General features: G+C 48.3%; 1 protein-coding gene across 1 annotated transcript; it reads right to left on the reverse strand.

Annotated features, from left to right (window-relative positions):
* Positions 1 to 1958: 1958 nt before the first annotated feature.
* Znf488 (zinc finger protein 488) lies at positions 1959 to 10814 on the reverse strand. The gene is made up of 2 exons (XM_021181262.2): positions 10750 to 10814; positions 1959 to 3202 (listed from the first exon to the last, which is right to left on the reverse strand). The coding sequence occupies exon 2, from the start codon at positions 3089 to 3091 to the stop codon at positions 2078 to 2080; it is 1014 nt and encodes a 337-aa protein (XP_021036921.1). The 5' UTR covers positions 3092 to 3202; positions 10750 to 10814; the 3' UTR covers positions 1959 to 2077.
* Positions 10815 to 11017: the final 203 nt, after the last annotated feature.

The raw sequence follows: 11017 nt of genomic DNA on the forward strand, positions 1-11017 counted from the left end.
TCGTGAGGGCCATTTTCTAGTTCAGAGATTGCTCTTTTTAGCTGTGTCATCAGAGAGAAAGTGGGGAGCTGGCCCTCTAGAATCCATAAAGCGTTAGTCCCAATCTCATAACAGCCCACCTTAGAATTTTCCCATGAATTTTGAAAAACAAAAATATCCAGACTATTTTTTTTATTTAATGAAAGACCTAAGTTGGGAAGCCATGGTTTAAAGTGGATTCTCTCCGGGAGGAGCAAGCGGCATGAAGAAGGAAGACAGGAGAGGGGGTGGGACTTCCAGAGGACACCTGGGAACCCAGCATGCTTATTCTGAGGGACTGTGTCACTAACAAGTCCTAAGTCACCGGCTCTTAAACATCTTTGAACTTATAAATCTGGCTACAAAGCAACTTGTGTCAACATCAATTCTAAGCATCTTCTGTATGTTATGACAGGACCATTCCCCTTTCCAAAGAGATGGCATAGAAATCAGTGCCAATGTGTGGGCCCAAGGTAAGTGTGCACATGCTTTTGACAGATGCCACCTCTTTTTCCTCAAAGCCAACTCAAGAGTTGGTAGGAGCAAAGCCAGAGTCAGGCAGATCGCTCATTTGTTAACTTATGTGTTTATTCTTTCTTTCAACAGATACCTGTTGAGTGTCTGCATTGTTCTAGATGATGGAAATACACCAAAACTCCCTTTCATTCTAGTGAGGAGAGCTACAGTGAACAGGATAAATCACTATGCTATTTAGTATACAAGATGGAGAAAAGTGCTCAAGAGAAGAGTGGTGTGTGTGTGTGTGTGTGTGTGTGTGTGTGCACATGCGTGTGCATGAGCACGTGTACATCTTGTAAAGTAGCAAGGTTAAGTTGGAATTGAACTTAAGGAGCCCAGCCTCAAAGTTCCAGACCTTGAGTCACTCAGTATGCTCTGTGGCCATGCTAGCTAAGCAGACATGAAGCGGCTGGAAAGACGTGAGCTCAGAGCTGGGGCTTCATGGGATTTTGTTCTTCCACCAACGCTCCTGACAAAGTGGCGTTGGGAAAGTCATTAGCCTTTTTAAGCTGAAATTCATCTGCAGTAGGATGAGAATTCACTGTCTGTGTCCTAGAGATGAGAGGATGTGAAGTGCCGCCTGGGGACCTCATTCCGAGGACCCTCCACTTGCTCTTTCCTGCCCTACTCAGAACCGCAAGGATGAATGGCACCTGGATAAAATCCAGAATAAATGATGTGTGTTCTGTTTCTCTCTTCTCACACCTTCACAGTGTGAATACCCAGAGAATGGGGGGAGCTGTATTACTAGCTCCCACTCCTTTGTTAGGGTTTCAGCCAGGTCACTTTTCCACTCGGCCACTTTAGGCCTGGATTTATGTAGGGCCAGGAAAACTTAGGCTTGTGACCCATTTTCTCAGTATTTTGCACTCTGGGCTTCACTATATCCAGCATAATGACCCAGCAGCAAAAGGGCCTAGACTTGAGTGCAGTCTGAGCCATGTCCACCAAGCCATCCCCAGCCTTGCGGCAGAGAAACACAATGTTTGTTCATCCCTGAGATTTCATGAATGATGTAGCTGGCGAGTGCAAGCAGTGACTATACAATCCATATGCTTAATGCTCACACTCAACCAGGGAACGAGTGGTCCACTCTGATGACATCCTGCTAACACACAACTTTCAAAACAAAAGTGAGGGTCGGCAAGCTAAAGGGACATGTCCGAGGTCGGGGCTCATAGACAAAAGCATAGATTGAGTGCAGGCTTGCTCATCAGCAAAGCCACGATGTCATGCTCATGTGCTTCCTTGCAGAGTACTGGGGACAGAGCCGGGAGCAGCCCTGTTCCCTGAGCCATGAGTCCCACTATCCCATGAGTGAAGCTATCACTTTAATGCATGACTAAACACATCATGCATTAAGCACATCACAAGGGCTGGGGCACCTGACAAATTATAACTGAGCAGTTCATGTCTGGAAAGCAAAAGGAACAACCTTGAAGAAGTCTATGACAACCTTCTCAGCAAAGGCCGGGAGTCACCTGTGCCTCACCACCGTGCACTGGACACTATGGCCATCGGTTTCCTCTGTAGCCACCTGCTAACTATGTGAAGCCATATGCCTGGACAGATGGTGGCGCTCCCGGAAGTACTCGTGGCAAACGGGGCAAGTGAGAACTTCCTCTCTTCGTTTCTTAGAATGTGGGTCAGGGCCCACGTGCTCCCTTTTGTGATGTGACCGCATGTGGAAGACCAGGTCAGCTGTCAGGCGAAAGGCTAGGTTGCACTTCGCACACCAGTTCTGAGTAGACAAGCCCAAGGAAGAGAGTGTGGGCGGCAAGAGAGCCCGGGAGGCTGTGGAGGAAGATGCTGAGGATGTGGGGGCTTGTACCTGGGTATGCTCCAGCCATGGAGTGGGAGCCCCCTGGAAAGCGTTGCAGAGGAGAATGTTCTGTGACAACGTGTGCAATTTCCAGAAATCACCCATGAACTTGAAAGTTGACAGATGAGCCCAGTATGGGATGTCCACAGTGGTGATGAGTCCTGAGAGCTCCCATGAGCCCTCTGCACTTCCACCAGCCAGAAGCATGGGAGAGCGCTTAGGTTTCTCTGCTGGGCGCTTGGCTGGCTTGCTGAAAGCACTTTTCTGCTCCCTCCGGGGGGCACCTGGCCATGCTGAACACACGGTGCCATCACCTGAGGCTCTGGGGAGAGTCGAGGGCAGCTGCTGAGTGCCAAGCTGGCCTTCTGGGTTCTCCGGCTTCCTCGTCTGGGCCTGGATGTCCCCTGGCCTCTCCTGGAGACATGATAGCTCTATGAAGGTATTCTGCCTCTGCTCTGTGTATGCCTTGCAGGCCAGAGGCCTGTCCAGTTGAGGCTTGTTCAGTGCTGTTGGCAGGTTCAGTTCAGTATAGGCCTCATCTTGGCCACCCTTACCTGCAGCAGTGTCAGAGTCCACAAGGCTCATTTTCTTAAACATCCCTGGCTGGGTCTGCTTGGGGTCCGTGAGCTTCCATCTCTTCTCAACTGAAGGCCTCAGAGGAGCCCCTTTACCCTCAGCCATGTGATCAGCAGGGCCTGACAGGCTAAGCAAGGTGGATGTTCCAGCAGCCATTAGTCTACAGGGCTTTGGGGTTCCCCAGAACTGGTCCCTACCCCCAGGAGGAGCTATGAGATAGGAAAGTTTCCAGTGAAGCCTGGACTGGATGCACTTGCCTTCTGGTCCCTGCAGGAAAGGAAAATAACAGACAGTGAGGCAGGCACTGGTTATTCCGTGTCCCATATAGGGTGACACCAGACAAGCCCACTTTCTCTAGCCTTACTTCGATGTTTGTGAACCAGGAGCAACGTCATCCAAAGAGAAAGAAAGAAAAGCTGAATGAGCTCAAATAGACCCCAGCAGCCAGAAAGACCCCTGGAGCAATGGCACCAGAAGAATATGCCATGGTCTCATTCAGGAAAAGGCAGGGAAGGCACAGAAACAGCTACCGTGATTAACCAGGCCTGGCTCAGAATCACGGAGACTGGAGGAATAGGAAAGGGAGCCTGCTCCGAGACAGGAAACGAGGCATCCTGGACACCTACCAACAAGTTGGCCCTGCAGGGAGGGAGCTGTGCACCCCCAGCTCCAGCTCCAGCATCTCCATCTGGCTCTGGCTCTGGCTCTGGCTCTGGCTCAGTGTCCAGAGACTAAGGAAGACACAGCATCAGGAAGTGATGGTGTGGAAGGTTCATGCATTCATGATCTCAGCTCCTTATGGCATTCTTTCTCTTCCCTGCCTCCTAAACTAGCCTTTCTCCACATTACATCTCCCACTGGCTTCCACTTGTCCCTTTGATCTCTCTGGACCAATCTTCTTAGATTCTTTGTCCTGGCTTTTCCCCCATTCCCTTCCAAGCTGTATATGATCAGGTTGCTTTTCACTAAAAGGACTAAAGAAAGCTCTAGAATCCTAAAGTATCCTACCGCAAGATCCTATGGACGTTCTTCCCACACCGCGGGAGCTAATCACCAAACTGGGATATGGAAGTGATTTTATTCCCAATGGAGATTATCACTCACTGCCATTTCCTTTGAAAGCTGCAGATCTCCCCTAGTGTACAGACCTGAGGACCCCCCAGGAGACTGTCCATCAAGCAAAGGAATGGCCTCTGTCAGCACCTTCCCTCCTCTACCTTAGTCATCATATTGTCCAGCTGTGGCTCTGGGTACAGCCTTCCCTGGGCTGGATGAATGTCACTCCTCCTAGCCTGCCGATCTCTCAGGCCCGGAGAAAGGGACTATGCCAGTGTAGCCCCCAGAAGGCACCCAGGTGGGGCATACAGCAAGCCCTCAGGACCAAAAGTTTCCTAAGCCAGCCAAAAGGAGGGGAAGATTATTGCCTCTTAGGGCAATAGAACAAATGTCTGACAGTCTGCAGTCCAGCATCTTCCCTCCCAGCCAAGTCATTTCCAACTTGCTTCTGTTACTGGGGTTCTATACTGCTACTTAGTTCCCGTCTTTCTCCAGTTCATATCTCCAGCCATCCCCACTGATGGTGGGACCTACCTTGCCCCATAACCTAGTAAGTCCCCTCTCTGCTGTGTTGGCCAAAGCAGATGTTTGCTACTTGTACCCAAAGTACAGTATGGTAACTGTTCAAGAAGTGACAGCCCCACCCAGCTCTGAGAGCTGTGCCTCCAGGGCTCTATCAGGGAGAATGTCAACACAACACACACTCACATGTGCACACGTGTGAGCAAACACACATGCAGAGGCTTCCACCCAGTGGCAGCAGTAGCTCAGCACCACGCCTTCGAGTGTCAGCATTGGGCAGCCACTGCTGTGTGAGCAGTGTCAACAGCGTCACCTGCCAGCTTGACTTCTCTCTGGCAATCCTAATGTGTTTTCACCCTGGCTGAGGACAGTTTTCCCTGCTGGTTGGCATGCTGATTTTAATTCTCATTGTCAGGTATGTTAGGCCACTTCCAGTACAGAGGGACAGGAGCTTCTATAGGCACAAGTGGCCAGAGGGCTGGAGGAACACTTGGCAGGGTGGAGGTGGGTGTCCGGCCCTTATAGCACCACACTGAGGTACAGTCTGCTCTCCACCTGGGCTAGTTTATGTCTAGAGCTCGAGTCTCCCTGGCCTCTACTCAGCAGATCTGCCCACTCTTAACTCATTCCACAACTACCCACTCGTTCTTCCTCTACCCATGTCAACCCCCTGAGCATCTACATGTGAACTGGATTCTGACCATGCCCTGGAGGTACCACGGTCTAGAAGAAACAACATTCTATGAGGGAGGCACATAGAAAACAAAGCTCTCTGAGGTGGGGGGTGCAGGTCTTGAACACTACCCAACCTCCATTGGCCTAGCCATCTTGTTCTAAAACTAAGAATCAGAACCTAGTCCTCTCCTTGTAGAATACTGGCAGTACCACAAGGCTAACTGGACTGGCATTCTACAGTTTTCATCACTGGAAAAGCTACCCTGAGCCGAGTGACCCAGAAGTAGCTAGGCTCCTTACTCCCTGTCACTCCAGGGCTTGTTGGGCAACCACCTCATCTGGCTGCCTTCTGCCTCCCTGTGCAGGGAGCACACAGCACACACACACACACACACACACACACACACACACACACACACACACACACCAGACCCTTTATTTCAGACGTTCCCAGAGAGATTAAACCAGCATCAGCTTTTTGAGGGAGTTCAAACACAAAAGTTGCCCAAAGTGCAGGAAAAGGAAAGCCCAACAAACTATCCTTTGACAAACGCTTTTGCACAGTTGCTGTGACAAAAATAAAGAAAGAAAATGCAAGCACAGTCCCCTCCTGTGTGATTGCGGGTTCCCAAGTCCCTCATCATGCTGGGTGCTGCCAGGACAAACTGGATCACCTCCTTTGACAAACGCTTTTGCACAGTTGCTGCGACAAAAATAAAGAAAATGCAAGCACAGTCCCCTCCTGTGTGATTGCGGATTCCCAAGTCCCTCATCATGCTGGGTGCTGCCAGGACAAACTGGATCACCTCTAGTAACTAAGTAGAGGAAGACATGAAGAGGAGCTTGTGTATATACGTGTAAGACTTCTGTATGTGTGTCCATATGAGAGTGTGCGAGTATTAGCATGTGCATCTGCTGTGTATGATTTGTGTGTAGTGTGGTTGTGTGCACATGGCTATTCATCAGCATTGCTTGGGATTAATCATGCAGGATTCCCTGGGGCAAAGCCCCCCTCAGGCTGTGCTCCCACTTACATCCCCCATGAAAACTGCCCGATGGAAGCCCTAGTGTGAGTCTGATGAAACTTGGTCCTGCAGAAACCTCGCTGCCTCCATGTGCTTACCTCTCCTGAATGGACTCCTGCACCCTTCCTTGGATGCTAGTATCTTACCCAAAGTCACAGTTAGATTTTCTTTTTTAATTTCTGCTCACCTATACCTTTAACTTATTTTATTCTTTCTTTTTGTTTGAGACAGGGTTTCCTATAATCCAGGCTGATTTAAACTTACTGCGTAGGCTGGGATGGTCTTGAATTCCCACTAATCTTGCCTCCATGTCCCAGTTGCTGGCATGGACTACCGTCGCTAGTGACTTACTTCCATCTACCCCACAGGAAAGCTAACTGCCACCCAGGCACAGCAGTATCAGTGCCTAGAGCACTTAGGAGCATATTGGTGAAAGATGTCTGGATCGAAGGGGGGCGGGGAATCACCATTATGAAAGTGATTTTTACACAGTTAGACATCTAAGTGTCATCCGTCACCAGCAGCACCTATATTTCCTCGATCCCTACACCTCTCAGATGGCCACCACACCCATGGGAGTTCATCCCCAAGTCGTTTCACATCCCAGACACAGACATCTGACCTCACACGGTGCTCGGCGCTTCTCCCTTCTCACCTGCACCTCCACCACCCTGCGCACCTGTGGGGCACCCTCTGCCCAGCTGTTATCTGGGCACAGTGGAGCTGCCCCTCCCCCTTTCTCCTCCCACAGACACCAGCTGCCCTAGGCAGTGATGAATCTATGCAGTCCTTGTTCCTTGCTCTGAACCTACTATGAAAAGGCTCTTTGTCATCCTCGGCTGTCCTCAATGGCTTTGGTTCATCCTGGGCTCTCTGTCCTGACCTTCTATGGGCCCTCGTCGCCCCATCATTGTGTGTGTTCCACTAAAGGGCTTTTCTTGTCATCCTTGTTTCTTTTCACTATGGTGTCCACAAGACAGCCTCTGAATTGTACAAACATGGTTCAGAGCCACTCCATGTTCTTCTATCTGGGAAAATAAAAAGATGGAACTCTAACACCCTCCCACTATTCTTCCAGATCTCAGATTCTATGATGATTCTGTGCTCCTGAGTGCTTCCCGACACCAGGATCTCCAAATCAGCAGCCTAGAAGTCTTACCATGGCCAATCTTTTCTGCCACTGGAGCTACCAACCAAGGTGCTGCTATCGATCACCACAGCAAGAGCTGCATTCTGAGACATTTTTCTCCAGTCTGATTACACATTCTTGGGTACAAACCACCTGCTTGTCGTTCCAGTGTCTGGGGCTCTGGCTACGTCACCCATGTAATCTTGCTGCCTGTGCCTTTGCCAGTTGTCCCAGCTTCTGTGGAGTCTCACATTCACGTCATCAAAGTGAAGTGCACCGGCTAGAGGGACAGAAGTCCTGGATTCCAACATTCTCTGCCATTACCCACACTGGGACCTCCATTTTCCCATCTGCAAAAGGGAACATTTGGGTACCCCACCTCACTGGGTTGTCATAAATATGAGTTAGATCGATATCTCTAAAGTGCCAAGGAACTCGACTTGGTACCCCATTTGTAGACAAGTTGTTGTTGTTCTCATCACAAGGGTACAGAGTCACCTCACGGTCCCCTTTCCATTTCTTGAGAACTCTCAGAAAGTAGCACACAGTCTGCTAAATGAATGAGCAAATAGCCAGGGCATTTCTTTCTCTTTTGTTCCATTTACAGACAATAGGATTCTCGGTAAACAAACAGATGCCTCTGGATTCTGAAAGCCCGACACCATACCAACTTTCATGGATCTGAGCTGCAATTCATAAACTAGTTGTGCTCAGATACACCATGGACCCTGATAGATTGTCTTCTGTTTGTCCTTCTTTCCTCAAGTTAAAACAAAACAAAGCATAAACAAACAAACAAATAAACAAAAACTGTGCATCCAGCCTTTCCGTGTCTCTAGTCTCTGGAGTCTTACCAGATTCTTTTGGAAGATCCAGAATATAATCACACACTAGCATTTTTTGTATAAGGATGGTAAGCACCTGTGTTTTCCTGTGGGGTGTGCACATGTTTCCAGGTATCTCCTAGCTCTGGGATATTGGAAACAATGAAAATTGTTTCTCTGAGCTTTCCAGGTTTTCATGGAGAAGCAGAGATGAGGGCTTCCAAGTCACTCCTAGAGGTTTCCACGTCCAGCTAAGGCGTTCTAGAACTTAGTGCTAACCCAGCTTGGCCATGTGGAGCCACATAGAGGTAGATGACATCATCACCCCTCCGTCCCCAGGAATCTGCAGAAACAGAGCCAGTGTCACAGAGGACAAAAAAAAGTGATTCCTAGAGGCTCTCCTGGGTGCATTCAGAGTTAGCCATGGCCACGGGTGCCTGGGACACTAGAGCAAGGAGAAGTACTCTGATAAACATTATCAACTGGCCAACAAGTAGTGCAATCTGGAGTGATGCTTCAGCTAGAATGTGTGAGGTTGACTTAGCTCCAAGGGTTCAGATTCCACGATATAGCTTGAGTTGCAGTCTCAGCCTAGCTACTCGCTACATGACTCAGGACAAGCATTCAGGATGTTAATTCCCTCATAAATAAAACTGGAATAGTGATCTTCACTTAAGGATGTTTCTAATTGGACTAAACAGGGGTCTGTGTACGATCTTAATAAAGGAAACTCTTGCTCCTGGTACTGTTAGAAAGAAAAAGCAGATGCCCTACCCTAGCCAGGGATACAGTCACAGGATAAAATACACGGCTTATCTACCAGGCTGTTCAACAAGACCCTTTTATATTCAGACAGTAACACTGTCTAAAAAGGAATGGCAGTGACACTTTTATGCAGACACACACACTACATAATGAAGGAAAATGAAATTTAAAACATTGAAATTCAAGACTTTTCTTTGTCTCCTTTTTAATGGCTTATCTGTTTTAAATATACTTTGCTAAGTCCTGGATTTCTGAAAAAGAAATCTGCTAAAAAAAAAAAAAAAGCTACCATGTCATTCCAAATCAGCTGAAAAGTGTCCCCTTTGCCATCCCCACTCCCAGTTCTGACTCCCCGGAGTCAGTGATTGGATGACTTACAAGACAATTGAACTCTCCAATGCAGAACACGGTCTCCCAAGTCAAAGCTTCCAGTGCATGCTTATCAATTATCGATAATCCTTCAGTATCGCATCAAAAACTCTTCTACTGACCACACCTCAACCCTCCCCGACCTAATTCCGCTTCTGCTCAGTTTTGTGTGGCTTGCTTAAGGCCAAGCTTCCTTTTCTGCATCAATAAAAAGTTAAACTGGCTGAATTCTCATAAAATGACACAAAAAACTACAAGGTCAATTTAAATTGTTTCTAAAAAGCCAAGGCTGCAAACTTGAATTGGTAATTAACACCCTTGAAAACAAGCAATCTGGTGTATGCTTTGTATGTTCTTTTGAACATAAAGACATATCATAAATATCATTAAACATGGAATTGTATCTTTGACTAAATATTTAACAAAGCATCGAAAATTGCTCCTGTCTACATGTTGACTTGGCTCCCTGGCAATTTAAGCAGACTGGCTTTCCTAGATTTCTTCTCCTTTTAAAAATGTATCTAAGGTGATCTTTGAGAGTGACATGAAATATTTTCACAATTATCCTTCTACATAATAGACAAAAACATACACAATCCTGGGCTCCCATTGTCTTCCTACAACCCAGCCCTGAACACCACCCCCTCTATGCCCCAGAACCTGACAGGCACAGCTTGCCCAGAAGGCACGCATGGTTGGAGCTGTCCCCTAAATGCTGCTGCAAGGACCGGCTCTCCTGGTGTGCTGTCTGTGCCTATTAGGGAAGAAAATGATGTCAAGAAAGGAACACACTATCCTATAAAAACCAGGCGTTTTCTTTCTGCTAACCCCGAAAACTCAGAGATACACAATTTGATCGTTTATGGATTTTCCCATAACAGGCATTGAGTTACATTTCCAGATGTTTGTGAATATCTACTGGAGAACACATCTGAGACTGGGTTGTAGTTCTTATCAGTCAGCACATACCCTGTTGAGAATAATAGAGAATAATAGGATGCATGCATGGAGATATGAAATCAAGAAATACAGTACACACACACACAAAGTCAGCCTAGGAGGGAAAAACAAAACAAACAGAATTGTGTGCTTGTGTGCGGTGTGAGAGGGGGCAACAGGAAGGCAAAAGGAAGGAGATTTTTCTTTAAGGAAAGAAAACAGGACTGCAAGAAGGAGTCGCCCATAAAAATTAAACCTACAAGGAAATAAATGGTGAGAGGAGAGAGACAGAGGAAGAGACAAGATGAAAAAGACAGAAGATGAGTCCCAGATAGTGAACTGGAGAAAATCTATAGGAGCTGGAGACGGGAGGGGGGGGGTGGAATCCGGCCCAGCAAAGCTACAGCGGGACTTGAGAATTCTTTCCCGGGAACAGGCCAAGGGAAGGAGAGGCATTCCGCTGTCCTCTCCCGGTGAGTCTGTCCGGTAGGACCGCGGGGCGCATCTCACCTGGGCTCTCCCGCAGCATCAGCAAGGCAGGTTGAGGGTACCAGCTGCGGGTCCTTCAGCGTGCTTCAGCGTTGTTGAACTTGGCTGCGGAGCCCGCGGGATTCCAGGCCCCGCCTCAGGGGCGGGACCTTCAAGCCCTTAGAGGGTCCCCACCCCTGGCTCCTCAGGGCGGAGGCACCAGAGACCATAGACTGTAGCAATTTGCAGAGATCAGAGCTCACTCCACACACCACCCCTCCCTCCTCGATCCTGGCTTCAGAGCTTGACA

The sequence above is a fragment of the Mus caroli genome, chromosome 14 (assembly GCF_900094665.2).
Source record: "Mus caroli chromosome 14, CAROLI_EIJ_v1.1, whole genome shotgun sequence".
In the NCBI taxonomy this organism is placed as follows: Eukaryota; Metazoa; Chordata; class Mammalia; order Rodentia; family Muridae; genus Mus; species Mus caroli.

What these genes read in the sequence shown, in the direction of transcription:
- Znf488 (XM_021181262.2), bottom strand. Translation starts at nt 3,091, where the DNA reads ATGGCTGCTGGAACATCCACCTTGCTTAGCCTGTCAGGCCCTGCTGAT.